The following is a 17,619-nucleotide window of genomic DNA, read 5'->3' as shown; positions in this document are numbered from 1 at the left end:
AGACAATTAAACTACATAAAGTCCATAACGGCTATATTATACATTTTACATATTACATTACAATTACCCTACACTAGAAATAACATACATACCCTATCCCTTGGACAGGGGTTCCTCTCCCGATAGTATATCGGGACTTGTAGACAAAGTTTCTGATATATTACGAGCACACATGCATTCTGTTAAAGAAAAGAAAGCCAAAAATAAATAACCCGCTTTAAGTTATCCATTTTACTAAATATAATAAATAAAACCATTTAAAAGTACCAGAACTTACTTTATTTTAAAGATAGAATACTGTCTCTCGTTGTAAAAAGCACAACGGAGGACCCCACTAGATATATATTTGTATTCAACAATTATAAAAAATAGAAATGCATTTAATACAACTTCTCTATAATTATAAATTTATACTTTAAACTTATTTTATAATTAAACAATAAGCTGGCAGATAGTCAGTCGATAGTCGGAGCCGTATATGTATACGTCCTCACCCGTGGGTCGCTGATGTGATAGTCCACGGGTGGCGCGGCCCTACAGGTCGGGTACACTCAGTCACGTGACAACACATACATGGCATACACGGACAACACGAGGTACATGTACAAGACGCGGGAATCTGAACATTACCGTAAATGTAAGCACAAGACGCGGGAATACAAAACTTTTACAAACCAGACCTGATGCACATTAGGTAAGTGTACCTAATATGACAAACACAATTAAAATTCACAACTACAACACTCACACCATCCTTTCAAATATATATGCCACTTTTGCAATTAATATATATATATATATACAATAATACCTTTATTACACGTAATACAAAATAACCAACTGCTACAGGAGTAACGTTAATTAAAGGTTACATGATTATCGATTTATCATTGAAATGTTAATTAAATTACGCCATTCATATATTACATGGCAGTAATTTAAAAGCTCAAGATACGCGGCGGCTACCTCGTATGTCACACCTTCAAACAGTAAATGTTTGTTATATCGATAGATAACTCATATATTTTCAACATTATTTGTTAATTTTTATACCAGTTCACAAAATGACTGCATTTTTAGTACCAAAAGAAACTGATTTTTCAACTTCAATAATATTTAATAAGTTGACAAATTCCACATAAAAAGACTGTAATAGTCTGAAAATGAATAAGATATTCACATAATAATTAAATCTTTTGAAGAAGTAAGCACACATACAAGTATCTTTACTACATAGTTTCTAAATAAAAATTGGTCTGATCCTCTACGACCTCGGTTTTTAGCTCACCTGGACCGAAGGTCCGGTGAGCTTATGTCATGGCGCGGCGTCCGTCGTCTGTCGTCCGTCCGTCCGTCGTCCGTCCGTCGTCCGTCAACATTTGCTTCAAATCGCTACTAGTCAAAATGTTTTTATTGGATTTTGGCCAAATTTGGTCAGAAACATCCTTGGCGGAAGGGGATCAGATTTTGCATAAATGGTGACTCTGACCGCCAAGGGACTGGAGGGGCGGGGCCCAATAAGGAAAATAGAGGTAATTCCTTTAAATCACTACTAGTCATAAAGTTATGAATGGATTTGAATCCAATTTGGTCAGAAACATTCTTGGGGGAAGGGGAACAGATTTTGCATAAATGGTGACTCTGACCCCAGAGGGGCCAAAGGGGCAGGGCCCCATAGGGGAAATAGGGGTAATTCCTTTAAATTGCTATGAATGGATTTGAACCCAATTTGGTCAGAAACTTCCTTGGGAGAAGGGGAACAGATTTTGCAGAAATGGTGACTCTGACCCCAGAGGGGCCAAAGGGGCAGGGCCCCATAGGGGGAAAAGGGGTAATTCCTTTAAATTGCTATGAATGGATTTGAACCCAATTTGGTCAGAAACTTCCTTGGGAGAAGGGGAACAGATTTTGCAGAAATGGTGACTCTGACCCCCGAGGGGCCAAATGGGCGGGGTCCAATAGTGGAAATAGGGGTAATTCATTTAAATTGCTACTAGTCATAAAGTTATGAATGGATGTGAACCCAATTTGGTCAGAAACATCCATTGGGGGAAGGGGAACAGATTTTGCATAAATGGTGACTCTGACCCCGAAGGGCCAAATGGGCAGGGCCCCATAGGGGAAATAGAGGTAATTCCTTCAAATCGCTACTAGTCATAAAGTTATGAATGGATTTGAACCCAATTTAGTCAGAAACATCCTTGGGGGAAGGGGAACAGATTTTGCATAGTCATAAAGTAATGAATGCATGTTCTAAAAACAATTCTTGAGGTCTTTCAGACCCTTAGAGAGTCTGGACTTCGTTATTTCTTTAAAGCAATACACTATACCCATTTTTAGCATGGTTTGAGATTTACAAATAAAACGAATTGAACATGAACATTAGTTTGACATTTGGTCTTATCCAACCAGGTCAGCGATACAGGCCCCATGGGCCTCTTGTTTCCTTTAGTAGTTTGTATACATGTCATAAAAATCTCACAAATGTATTATCACTACGAAATGAATGACAACAGTTACTAATGTGTCCTGTATTTCAGAAATCTTTTTACGAAGATGAAAGAATGATAGAACTTGAAAATACAAACGAAAAACATATATATATGATAGGGTATTTTTCTTCTTCTAATATTTTCACAGTTATACAAGTTACAAGGAGACTTCAAAGAAGAAACAAATTTAACCTGCATCAGAATGTAGAAAAGCTTAAAGATGACCAAAAAAATAATAATAAGTTAAAACCACTCAATCGGAACTAGGTGATTATGGCAGAAAACTTCACTGCATAAGGTCTTTATTGGGAAGGTAACTTCACTTAATGTTCCATATAAATGGTCATATAGGGGGAAGGTAACTTCACTTAATATTCCGTATAAAAGGTCATATATAGGGAAGGTAACTTCACTTAATGTTCTGTATATAAAATCGTATAGGGGGGAGGTAACTTCACTTAATGCTCCGGATGCTTCGATTACTGCGGCAAAGTCCGATGAATTCCGAATAGCATAAAACACCACAGCGCCCCCATACTGCATAATGAGGAACTAAAGAATGAGATCGCCAACAATCACAAAGTGAACGCGAATGCCGATAATGCAATACTGAATGTTGACCTAGCGAATGCCGGATTGCGCAATGACAATGTTGACGACTGGAATAATCCAACTGCAATATGCAATCTTAACACTGAATACATGAATGATAATAAAGGAAATGATAAGGTTCAATTCGCATAACACAATGTTAATGTTGCACACAAGAATGCAATAACGGATAGTGTAATATTTACTTGAATTCCGTTCCATAAATCCAACTGCCGCCCGGTTCTCCGATGTAAACATATAAAATGGAACTGACTAGTGCCCATATTGATTAAGATGACTGACATAAAGTGGCGGTGGGGCCATGGTTCCAAATTTATTTAGCCCAGAGTAGGATTAGTGTTTATATATTGTCCCAACCTAAGACCAAATGTTCTAATATGTTTCTGTATGCTATGATGTCAAATGGAAATGATGATCATATCTTATCAATAAAACGACCGTTTTCAATCTAATTAATGTGTTTGTTCACTTTGTTGTTTTCAACTGTGATTGATCTTACTAGCTCGCTCTTGCCAAGATCGTATAAAGAGGCGTTATCGCAGGTAAACAAAGCTGGACATGCAAGTGAACTTTTCCTGACATAACAATATGATAATGTAATCGCCTCGGGAAGGAATTTAGATAACAAAACATTAACGAGTGAAATAGATATTGGTAAAGGTCAACACAGATTGATTAGAATATAGGAACAGAGAAAAATATCGGAAAGTGCTCTATGATACAATCATTAGACGTCTATCGACGCTTCAATAGTATCATAACACCAGTGTCAATGATATGACATGGGTCTTTTTACATATTAGAACAGGTTATTATTTTGTAAATCTTCCAAGGGCCGCAATTCCTTCACGAATATGTACTGCTGGTACTACGCCGTGAAAATGAGAGTTCAAGGTTGGGTTACTGGCTATATATAGAGACGTGGCATGGTAGAAGGAGACCTCACTCGATCGATAAGCATTGTCGCGACTCGGGAATTCCTGTGCTTGTGTAACGCCAAAAAATTCCAGAGGATCTCCCGGAAACGTATAACACAATGAGATATACAAGGTAGGACGCCATATGAGATCTAGGCCTAAATGCACTGGCCGTTGGTTTTCATTTAGGTTCTAACACGTCGGTCAGTTCTGTGTACATGTAGTCCGGACTGTCCCTAAGGTCATGTATATCAGGCAGACACTAACTTTTGACATATTTAATTATAATATATACTGACATGAATTTAGCAGGACATTAACATATATATGTAAACACAGATTTATTCGGTGTCTTTCTTAGATTTGGTGCAATATTCTGAATTATACCACACAATAACACAGTCTAATATTTACATATATATACGCTATTCACGTCTTGTTACATCAAACCCATGTATGTCCATATAATCCCTGTATGTGTGTGGGGTATACACTGTACACTTAATGATTGTTATTAATTGATTTGATAGTGATATGTGTATACTATAATTAGCAGTGATAGATAACGTAGCCTTACCATGAGACATTTTATGAAGTTTCGGTAAGTACTAACATAAACCTCGTTTACCTGATATGTATTAAGTCTCCCTTTGTGTAGTCTTATTGTGTGACACGGATGACTGAACCCTGTGGCCTCGGATAAAAGCATATCGAGGTGAGATTCAGAAGGTTAACGTTGTGACATTGCCAATTATATTATATGGGCATCGCCAGTAGCCGTCCAAAATGTTACATGGTTGTGTCCATTAATGAGTACAATGCGTACATTGATTGGACAGGTGGAGGTAACATTTCCGACGACTAAGGTAAGATTTTGAACGAGCGCAATACTCTTAGGTATCACGGGGAATTATAGCAATGTCGGCAATGGGATGGCATATGTAAGTAAAGGATAAGTTTCAAATATATATACTGAAAGGATGAAGAATATACAAAGCCGTAAATTAACTATTCAAAATCCATCGCCCGTGACATAAAGAAAAGGATTCCACTTCCGGTGCGCCTAAGTTACCTACATACCGTGACTGTACAAATGCATGCGTTCTTTCCCTTTCAAAATAGTGTCAATTTCTGACAATCACTAAGACGCATGATCGCCAATACATAAAAGGACGACAGCACTCAACAACAGGTCGCTACTAACGTCGGAGTTCACAAATTGACTTAGAAATAGGTTAGTTATGGCTGTGTGAAGTTAGCTCAACATACGACATTCAAAACTTCATATCTTGTGTTTTTACCAGCCAACGAGGGAACTTTTGAATGTTCAGCGGATGGACATACGACATTCAGATTTTGAATGTTCAGCCGCTGAACATACGACATACGACATTCAGATTTTGATTTTGAATGTTCAGCGGCTCGACATACGACATACGACATTCAAATTTTGAATGTTCAGCGGCTCAACATACGACATACAACATTCAGATTTTGAATGTTCAGCCGCTCAACATACGACATACGACATTCAAAACTTCATATCTTGTGTTTTTACTAGCCAACGAGGGAACTTTTGAATGTTCAGCGGCTGGACATACGACATACGACATTCAGATTTTGAATGTTCAGCCGCTGAACATACGACATACGACATTCAGATTTTGATTTTGAATGTTCAGCGGCTCGACATACGACATTCAAATTTTGAATGTTCAGGGGCTCAACATACGACATACAACATTCAGTTTTTGAATGTTCAGCCGCTCAACATACGACATACGACATTCAAAACTTCATATCATGTGTTTTTACTAGCCAACGAGGGAACTTTTGAATGTTCAGCGGCTGGACATACGACATACGTATGTCGTATGTCGTATGTTGAGCTAACTTCACACAGCCGTTAGTTATACGTCTCAACCACTGACACTTGTATCTGGTAATTAACACCAGAGTTAAAATTATCCTATATTCAGCTTCCGTTCGAGATCCTCGGAAAACCGTTCGAACACCCCCGTGAAGAAAAAATAGATCTCCGTATATTTCTGAAGCAGATATCGTCTGTTGGCGCCTTTGATTTCAAATTAGTTTTTGCAAGGAGCTGTGATTGGTTTAGTAAAATAGGTAAGCCAATCAGACAGGTCCTTGCAAAAACTAATTAGGAACACACCTCCACTGTGGGACGACAAGGGAGACCAAATTCTACTCTGACATTACACATATCCGTATAATCCATCCAGAGTATGATACCTAATGGACATTTTTCCGGCTTTTTGACAATTCAACCCATGGCCGCCGCCTGCGTCATGTAATTTCTCCCAACATTTACACCAACAATGCACTAAATGTATCAGCGTTAATTTATCATCTGCCACCTGTTCAATATTAATTGATTACATTTACATTACCAAATACATTCATGGTCTTTAGTCACAGTCTTCAATGTATATCTCTATTCTATTCCTTACCTATTATCAATAAGCTTTATCAATACTTCACAGTATCATAGAACTACCCTTCTACCCTGTCTCTGAACCAATCTTCCCTAATCTCAATTCTTAATTTTCCTCACAATCACATTTCCTTACTCTATATTCGTATTTCTCCTCGAAGTCTCTCGAACTCCCCAGTGATTAATATTCCAAGTCCCACGCGCTCCTTCCCTACTCCTACGTCTTTATACTGACCCGACCTCTAATTTAACCTCGAGGCCAGCTCATTCGGCATCACCGACAACCCATCTGGCAGACAAGACTAACCCTCCACCAATTGCATATATATATAAATTATATCAATTGAAATCCCAGACCGATTAATTTAAATCGACAAATGTCGAGATATTTTGCATAGAATACTCCCAAAGAGCCCAAACCACATAATGCAGTGCGAAAACTGATCTTGTAATGTAAACCAAAATGGCTGGACAGAAACATACAGCATAGAAAACCGCAACAAAGCAAACTCAAGATATCTTTGGAAGGAATAAAGGTCGTCGGGATCGATGTCATTAACTAAGAAATAGAGAATCCCTAATCCTACTTGATACCGTTCGTACTATGAGAAGTGGGTGAAAGTTTTGTACGTTATGCCAAATCAAAACAATTTTCTGTAAAACACAAAATTAAACGTTGGACTGGCGTACAAATTTTCACTCAAACCAATATTGCGATATTTGATTATCGCCTTAGGAACAATCAAAATTAATACTAAATGTAGAAAATGTGTTTCATGGTATTGACAGGCAGATTAAAATGGAGAAAATATGCGTTACTGACGGATTTTATCCAGGTGTGGCATTTTATTCATGGAGGCCGTCATTTAATGACGTTTGGGGTAAATTTGTGTTTTGTGTTAATTTGACGTAAAACAAACTCAGAATTATTTTCCTTGACTTTTATCTTTCTAAAACATCTGTAGAATTTTTAAGGATTATGCTTTCTCGTTTATTCTCAGTGGATCTACAAACCAAAATTACAATCTGAATAGGCATTTGGCATTTAACCTTTAAAAATAACCTACGTGATATTGGTCTCGGCTGTGACCTTTAGCTACAGGATATGGGTCGCTAACACGACACAGACCCCAATTTTATGTTTTATAGTATACACATACTATCCAACTGTACTTTGCTCTGTTGTTCAGTCCGTACAGTCTCTGTATAATGTGACCGGGTGGGGTGTCCTGCTGGATGTCTTCAGCAGTATGCTTCAGTGAGTTATAACTATAGATTCGCTAGGAGACATTGTTCATAGTTGTTTATTTAGCCTTGAGCTTTTAGCTCATAAGAAAAAAAGTTACAAATTCGTCCTGGCATTCAATATTTTAATGATTTTGCACACAACAAAACAGTGCTAGAAACTGTCATATATTCGGTATACATGTATAAGTCTAACAGTAAACAATACTTCAGATGATCGAATTTTAAATTCTTTCACAATTATAAATAAATCATTGATTACCTTATGTATCCGCATGCTAACAAGTTTAGATCGCTTAAAGACAGATGGCCTAATCCAATGATACATTACCTCTTATAGATTTGATTTATAGGACATATAAGACTTATATGGGGCACCAGTCATAATGTCTGATATAAACTGGTCATGTTTCGTTGTAGAAGACACACACATCAAGATATTACTCTGCCCTGCAGGTAGGGCGTAAGCATTGGACCTGTTACCCCAGGTAGGGCTTAATAATAGTACCTGCTGCCCCCATTGCATGATCGTAAGAGGCGACTTTTGTAGTCTTATCTTTTTTCTTCTCTCTGAACAACTTTCTTTTCCCCAATGTCTCCCTTGATGGTGCCTCACTTTTGGCCTTTAGTTGAGTGTTCGCCTCTGTGAGGAAGGCTTAGGGCTCCGTCCTCTGGCCGAGACATACAAGAGTCGTGAAAAATGGTAGTCGCTTCTCCTGCTTTTCGCTCAGCATTTTGGGAGTGGGACGACTGGTTTGTCCGTTCTGAGTATAATGTGAGCCGATAGGGTGTCCTGCTGGATGTCTTCGGCAGTATGCTTCAGTGAGGTAGCACTATAAATCGGCAACAGTTTAGGACAATCACAAGGAGAGTTAACACGAACATACCGCAGCCTCCCAAAACACATACGCACTCACCACACGCATGCATGTCGCACGGGAGGCCGTCCTTAAATGACCCTATGAATTGATAAGATATTAATAAATTAAAACCAAACCAAGATATGACTTTGTGAAAATTTGTTATTTATCAAATACCCACTCGTGTTTTTAACTCGATCAACTCTTCTTTAGAGGTAATGCCGTTCCTCCACCCTTCAAAGTAACGCCGTTCCCCCACCCTTCACTCAAGGTAACGCCGTTCCTCTACCCTTCATCAAATGTGACGCCGTTCCTCCACCAATTAAAGGAAACGCCGTTGTGTCATATATCTTCTATCATATATGATATAAATTTTTGTCGCATATATGTCGCGTGATTTGCGATGTGAAAACCCTATTTAATTCAATCAGCTTGAGTTTAGATAAAGTAAAAGAAAAAAGAAATCCCTTTGACAGGAAGATACCCATTGACAGGAAGATACCCATTGACGAGAAGATACCCATTGACAGGAAAATACCCATTGACGTGAAGATACCCATTGACGGGAAGATGCCCATTGACGGGAAGATACCCATTGACGGGAAGATACCCATTGACGGGAAGATACCTATTGACGGGAAGATACCCATTGACAAATTTCCGGTAATGCCGGACTTTCTGACATATAACGGCAAAGACAGGTTTTCCACTACTGCCAGGTAACTTTCAGTTTCACTACTAAATGGATATTTGTGAAATTGTATTAACTTGGTAGTTCAATGTTTACATTGAAATGTTACTGACATTTTATTGTGTACAAATAATGACGGTATCGTTTGTTTACATTATTGCTGAATGAAGGTCAATGTATAAAATCAACGACAGTATCGTTCATTTCTACCACGAAAATAATATCTATGACATGTACAACATACATCTGTAGGTTTTTATTGATTAAATTGTTAAACATTGTTGAAGCCTTGATTTTTTTTTCGGCCCCTCAAATGTTCCCACGGTTCGGGAGTACCTCAAGCGGACATCCGCTTTTGACGCTTATCTATAGGCAAAACTTGATCAGATGCATCAACCAATTAGGTACTCCAAATCTAAAGAATAACTAACAGGGCGGGGCTCCAATTCTGAAGCCCCTTTGGTAAAGAGATGACTCTTATAGGCTTTATCTGTTGCCCAATCCAATTCCTTTTGTATTTAGGATCCGAACAATAAGATTATATTCTGACATGAAATGAAGCGGTACAACCAAATTCTTTTCAATTTTGTGTTACAGTCTACGTTTGCTGTCGGACGTGAAGGCATTCACTGTCTATTGCTGTAGATGTACGGTAACCACGACAACACAACCTGCTGAGGCCGTCCAGTCGACAGGCGGGAAAACTTTAACGGACATTCCTGGCCCCGGTGGGATCTACAGTCTCCCTTTCGTTGGGTTCCGGCTACATTTCAAACCTTTCGGTCAGTATCGACACTATTTAATCGGCCTAATACATACAGAGCTATAACGAATCTCATTATTGTCACATGGCAAATTTCACGAAGTTGAGATGGAAGCCTGTCTTCTGTCGTACGTACTGAAAATAAAAAGGATCTTCATTCACCGATGGTGAATAAGGATTTTTTTCAGTGACGGTACTTAAAATGCCGTCATAAAATTTCTTATAAGCTGGCAGTAAAAAATTATCCAAAAGTTATATAGCACAGCAAATATATAACACTTCAATGTTTAGCACCAGTAGGAATTATGATTTTAATTTCAAAATAGAACAAACAGTACTAGTTCTTACATATAGTAAATGGAATACAACATGTCTTACTCTTTCGTTACTTTATGTATTTCGAAGATTGCAGAAGCGCTATTTGTTGATGTAAACCCGTTTGGTTCATGCAGGTTTAAATATAACTTTCATTTTATGTGCATTTTTCCATGTTTAGAAATAGGATGTTTGTGTCGTTACTCGGTATCCTTTCTCAGGATAGTTTAGTACATCTGGTTCGTGACATATGATGTAGAAAAATATAAAAAAAGAATTATTTTTTTTGATATTTCTGTAGACTTGCCATTTACATGTATTAAGGAAGGCATTTATGAATTTATGCACAAGACATCTTTACATAATGAGAAAATTCCTCAAATGGAATCTGTATAGACATTTAGTAGATGATATCTCTCAGCACAAGCTCTGCATATTGAAACTAGTTGATATCGAAATACTGTAAGAAATGAACGTTTTTGTAGAGTTTGCAACTCTTGTGACATCGAAGATGAATATCTCTTTTTGTTCGGCACTTCCGGTTGAACAGAGTAGACACGGATTTTTCTGGCTTCGACAATGAAGTTAAGAAAGATCTTTAGTCAGCGCAGCATGAAACGACATGATTTTGAGAAGACACTATCCATTCTAAACATGCAAGTAAGCTGTGTGTGATTTTGTCCACAGAAGACCTTAGAATGTTGAATTTAAACAAATACCTATATATAGATGCACAGACAATAAGCAGTTTCTACGACGATATGAAGACCAGAACTGGGGCTAGTGAGTAGACCACGAAGTGAAGATACATCGCCAATACAAGGGAACTGTAGAGAGTGTGGTTACGTCCCTTAGGAAGGAGTGTGCTGAACTTCACAGTGCTGTAGATCTGCAACGTCGTTCTATGAAAAACAATTTAGTATATACTGGACTATGGGAACAGCACAACGAAAATACGGAGGGCAAACTCAGAGAATTTATATACAATGAGCTTGGAATAGAGTTAACAAATTGCATTTGGGAATGTTCACCGACGGAATCGTCCGATAGTGACTCGCTTCATCATATATTATGCTGATAGACAAGCAGTGTTGGAGAGAGGATACCTCCTACATGGTTCCAATTTTGGTATTAGTGAACACTTTCCCGCAACAGTTGAGGAACGTCGCCAGGCCCTCTACCCAATATTGAAACGTTACAGGGCCAAAGGCTGTAATGTTATTGTTGGTAAGAGACATATTGTTTGTAAACGGTAAGCTGTTAAAAGATTCCATGGAGAAGCTGGGCAGGGAGATTGTTTTAGTGACACAGAAGATGGACTCTTAAGTTAAACCGACCGGTATCATATAGAGATGCAGGCCACCCCTCTGATTGATCTGCTACTCCATGAAACAACAGAGTGTCATATATCAAATTATCAAAGGTATAGGGGCTTCATAAAGCGCGTGAAGTTGAAATTGCATTTAAGATTAAGAGAATTTCAGGGGTTAGGAGAAGTACACCAAATGTAATGATAGGTCAAGAACTTGGTAGACTGCCTTTACATATAATTCGAAAATTTAGAATGATTAAATATTGGCTTAAGCTTTAAACTACAGATAATTGTATTTTTGAGGGCTTGTAATTATGAAGAAATGATTCAGAAGGGCAGCGATTGGACTGATGATATAAGACCTGAGTTACTTCGATTAGGTTTGGGATATATTTATGGGAGATTTAACCCAAGTCATGAAGCAAAACTAATGAATGTTATTAAATGTAGAGTTGATCAATTTTTCATCGAAGTGTTCTTTGTATAAATATATTTTTGGTATATTTTGTCTGAAACAGTATTTAACAAAAACTTTTAGATTATAAATTAATGTAAGATATGAAGATATTGGAATATTGAAAGAAATAATCAAATTTGTACATATTGTGACAGCGATGATGTTGAAGATGAATATCATTTCATTATCAAATGTACCCATTATTTAGATATTTGAAAACGTTTTATTAAAACTTATCATATGAAAAACCAAGTATCGCCAAATTCATTCAACTTTTGGGCAGAGGAAATAATAGGGCCTTATCAAATTTAGGAAAATTCATTAGTGTCGGTATAAACTAATTTCATCAAGTCGCAATTATATGACTAGACGGTCTGAACATATTACGCAGATACGTTGTAGAACTAGCCTATATGCTAATTCTTTCCTTCCCTCTGCTATTAACAGATGAAACAATTTGCTAATTAGCATACGTAACAATCTATCTCTTTCTTGTCTCAAAACTTATCGAAGAGGATCATCTCCGCTGGAACCACCTTTTATTTCTACTGTCTAGGTCAAATCTATCTTGCCAGATTGAGAATTAGCAGTAGTTCACTGAATGATCATTTATTTAAAAGAAACTTAATTCCCTCACCCCTGTGTACCTGTGGTCTAATTGAGGATACTTCTCATTTTCTCTTAACATGTAATAATTTTTCCTATCTACGACATAAGTATATTATCACCTTAACATAAAACATAACTGTAAGTTTATTACTGTCTGGAGATGCTTCTCTTTCCATCCAAAGTTAATACGAGGATATTCCTCGCTGTGCAAAATTTCCTTGTAAAATCAAACAGATTTTCCATTCTAACGTAGCATGTGCATACTTTGTACGTCTATATAATTTTAGATTAATACTACGTTTAATATATATCTACAACCAGATGGAAGCAGCAAATACCATTTTTATGTTTTCTCTCTTTTATTTTTTTCACAATTTTCACAATTTTTATTTTATTCCGTATGCATCAGCATACGGGATTATAACATATTGTAACAAACTGGTCCACAATATGTTTATACATAATACACTTTGAAGAATTTTCTAGATTATTTCTCAATTCTTGAATGAAAATATCATGTATCCGTTTATATAGCAGCACAAACTATTTTTCATTGAGCACATGCTGTGCCAGCCATACATCTCCCCATGAATATAAATCATGTTTCAAATAAAAATCCAGTTTGCCTTACAATTCGGTTTTTTGGCATTAAGTTCTACTAATTCGTTATAACAAGCCCTCAATATACAATTATTGGCCTGCAACAATTTAGCAAGTATTTAAGAATAGAAACCTTAAGTTGTATATATATAGAAAACGATCAAATTCAAAATAAACCATAGAACTATTAACAGCTTTCTTCACACCAAAAACAGATTTCAAAAACGACAAATGTAGTTTTCAACCTGTTGCGCGGTGTTGAAGCCACAGATATCACAACAATAATTAAAAATGCATGATATGTAAGTATCAAATAATGATAACTCCGTATCCTACGATTGAGAAGATAATAAGCCTTCTTGACTTGCAGAGCAATGCTATTCTTTGCCACTGTAAATTTATCATTGTATAATTAAAAAATCAAGCCTAAGTAACCAAACTAATCTACCACCTCAATTACTTTTCCATCATATTTCCGCTGTTAATTTGGTAACAATTGCCTATTTTTTCTAAATCGCTATTTTTGTTTTATCTACGGTCACATTCCAACGCTCCAAATTACCTCTTTAAAAAGTCAAGCATATTTTGGACAACAATATCTTCAGAAAATAACACAGTATTAGCTGCATACATAATTAAGAACAGATTAAGTAGCTGAATATGATAACTTTGGCGATTAGATCGAATTAATTCTGATTCCTTGTCATTGACAAATAAAGAGAACAAATTCGGCGACAAAGATTCCCCTTGTAATAAACCGACCTGTAAGTCGAACATTGGAGACAATTTACCATGCAGCCTTACACAAGACTTAACACTTACAAATATAGACGTAATAACATTCAACAAACGTCCCCTTACGCCTGATTTCCATGGTTTAAACCATAACTTATCACGTGATATACCATCAAACCCTTGCTCTAGGCTACAAATACACAGAAAAGTCTTTTGTTGCTGTGTAAAGATTTGGTTATTAAACTATAAAAACAAAAATTGCGTCTCAGGTACCGCTTCCCGGCCTAAAGCCAAACTGAGCATCCATTTTTATTAACCACAATATAAATAATTATTTGACCAAATTCCAACTGATGTTTTCACAATAGGCTCTATTGTCATTATGATACGATGTTGTGTTTAATCATGTCTATGCTGTTATGTAACGTCAACCTATATATATAGGTGTCAGTATTTGTACTGATAAAATCGAATTGACTGTACTAATATAAGCGTACGAGTTCTGCTCACGGACTGCGCGTGATAACGCATACATGGGACAAGCCTGAAGTGTAAACATGGTGATATTTGATGGTGATAATAGTCAAGTCAATCACATTATCCCAAAAGTTTGAAGTAAGACTCCAGCACTTAGTAAGTTTGACTTGGTTAAAAAAATCATTGGATTCGTTAGCGATGTAAATGTGTTAGAGATCAAACACTTTGAGTTGGAGTCAAATTATGCAGCATGCGGTTCGATGTATGGCTAAGTAAAATCTATGACTGAAAAAAATAAGTCCGAAAATTGAAAAAAAAAAAAACAACCCTTTGAATATAACCAAGAACGTGACCGAGCTTAGATGTTGGTCCATGAAGGATAGCCCTGCGTTTAGTGAACTTTTTGAAGAGCCCATTGAAAACAATGAAGCTGATTAAACTTCGCTGTTTTCTACATGAACAATTAAATATTAACCAGGTTGAGATAGGCAACACTCGTCGCTTGGGTAAATATGTGCCTGGCAAGTCTCGCCCTATTGTCTCAAGATTCCTACCATCATGAGAGCGCTTATATACTCACAAATGTGCGTCGTCTGATAGGAATACTACTATTTAAATGAACAACTGGACAATATTTTCACACTCATTACGTTATGAGAATTATCTAAACATTTAAAAAAAAAAAAAAAAAAAAAACCCAATTGTATTGTGCTTTTATAGCTTTTGAAAAGACATTTGATAGTGTATAGAGAATTGGTCTTTTTTATATATAATATAGATGGCAAATGTTTTCAGATTATTGAAAATATGTACAATGGTTATCAAGGACAAAGAAAGTAAAGATTGTGTATTCTCAAATGTATTTTTGTGTACTTCTCTGTTTTTATTTTCACTTTTTCTTAACGATTAAGAAGATTTTATTAAGTCACATGATTGTAAAGGTGTGTTTTATATAAGTAACAAATTCGAACAAGAGTTAAATATATATTTGAAATTGGATGTAATGTTATATGCCGATGACACTATTTTACTATCAGAAACTGCTGATGATTTGCAAAAGCAGCTAAATACATTTTTGAAATATTCTAAACTTTGGCATCTTAAGTAAATACCAGCAAAACCAAAATAATGCTTTTTTTGAAAGGAAAAGAACCCCTAATGATTTTTTTAATATTAAACAACTATATAAAGAAGTTAAACAATGTATGGTGTTATTGCTAAATGAAGAGATCATAATTTGTCTATACTTTGTCAACTTTACATATTTGATCAAGTAATATTGTTTTATATGGACACGAAGTTTGGGGCTTCTGTAACTATAAGCTAATTGAACGACTGCACCTAAATGTTTCTTAACATTCTTAATGTTAAATCGTTTACGCCCAATTTTATAATATATGGAGAACTTGGACGGTTCCCACATGGTATTAATGTTAAAGTCAGAATGATTGGATTTGGGGCTAATTGACAAAATGTAATCAGAATAAACTAAGCAACAAACTATTAACAATGGTGTCATATTATAACTCAGTCTTGGTTGAAATATGTGAAAAATATACTTGAAGAATGTAGCTTATTAGATATATTTAACAGTCCAAGTATAAATTGCCTGAAGAGTACAAAATCTTATAAACTTAAGGCAATTATTTTAGTAAACTAGGGAAATGATTTTTTTACTTTTTCGAAAGGAATCAATGATAGTACCTACAGGACTGAACTCTGTTTAGAGAATTATTTACTAGAACTCCCTCCCCAATTAGCCAAATCTTACCGTACATTTAGAACAGGTAATACAAAAATACCAATCAAAAGTGGTAGATGGTCTAATATACCACGTGAAAATAGAATTTGCACTTTATGTGATTGAAGAGAAATAGGCGACTGATTTCATTATTTAATTAACTGACCAACAACGTATACTTAACAGCAAACGGAAATATATGCCTAGATATTATTATGATAGACAAAATACAATAAATTTCATACATTATTCAATTACGTTGGCTAAACTTATTATTGATTTAAATGAGATAATTCATTTTCAATACTGATATCCTTCTGTTTTACCATGTATTATTGTTATCCATTTGCTTGTTTTAATATTCTCTGTAATGTACTGTTCATTGTCATTGTTGATATGTCCAAATTTTCAAACATTAAGATCAATATGTATTAAAAGTACTACTGAAAAACCCCATCAATATTCAAGTTGATCGAATTAATAAGTACAATAAACTTTAAAGATTTAACAATTTTAAGTAAATATGTATATGATGCCACACAATTAAGGAAAAACTTGATATGATGTCTAGATTTGTCCATCTCTATTTATATTGATACTAAACTGCTATATTGCAGTGATCGCCAATGTATTGCATTTTAAATCTACAGTTGTACTGATAAGCTGTAAAGCTAAACATCAATAAATGAATTGAATTGAATTGAATATTATTGGCCATACTATATGACGGGTCATTTAAGAATACGTATTTTGTCACAGAGTTCAGAACAAAAGCCGTTTGAATATAATTTGTAATTCCACACATTTCTATCCACTAGGTAAATATGACATGCGCCTAATTAGCACGAAGTTAGAGGCATGGAAGAACGACTATGGTCCGATTGTTCGAGTAAGACTTGGGAAGAGGTGGAGCTTGTATCTGTTTGATCCGGATGATATAGAGAAGGTGTTCAGGGGTGACCAGAAATACCCAGAGCGTATTGCACTACCTCTCATGTCAATATATGAAAAACGACAAAATTTACCATCGACCCTTGCCAATACGTAAGTTATTGACTGAACAATTGTCCCACAGTTCATCGGTTTATCTTAGCTTTAGACGTAAGACATTTCCCTGTCAACCCCTAGGGTATGACAGATTGGACACGCTAACCTTCTGAACCGGACACAGAATTCTATGAAATGGCAAGATGTACTGTTGTTGACATCAGAATAGTATCACTGGCACCTTATTTAAGTGTATTTTTGAATTAATATTCTGAATTAATTTAGACCTATGTTTTTTGGTCATGATATTGGAATGCATATTGGTTTTTTTTTGGGGGGGGGGGGGGGGGG

The 17,619-nt window shown here is 36.1% G+C and overlaps 1 protein-coding gene across 1 annotated transcript in view; it reads left to right on the top strand.

The window, feature by feature from the left end:
* The first annotated feature begins 3,994 nt into the window (after window positions 1-3,994).
* The window catches only part of LOC117337893 (cytochrome P450 27C1-like), a 30,175-nt gene continuing 16,550 nt past the window's right edge, over window positions 3,995-17,619 (top strand). The window contains exons 1-3 of the mRNA XM_033899036.1: window positions 3,995-4,154; window positions 9,870-10,054; window positions 17,100-17,325. Of these exons, the coding sequence (XP_033754927.1) occupies window positions 4,141-4,154; window positions 9,870-10,054; window positions 17,100-17,325 (425 nt within the window). The 5' untranslated portion in view covers window positions 3,995-4,140. The remainder of the gene's footprint in view (window positions 4,155-9,869; window positions 10,055-17,099; window positions 17,326-17,619) is intronic.

This window comes from Pecten maximus, chromosome 11, assembly GCF_902652985.1.
Source record: "Pecten maximus chromosome 11, xPecMax1.1, whole genome shotgun sequence".
NCBI lineage: Eukaryota > Metazoa > Mollusca > Bivalvia > Pectinida > Pectinidae > Pecten > Pecten maximus.
This window is presented reverse-complemented; position numbering and strand designations above follow the sequence as displayed.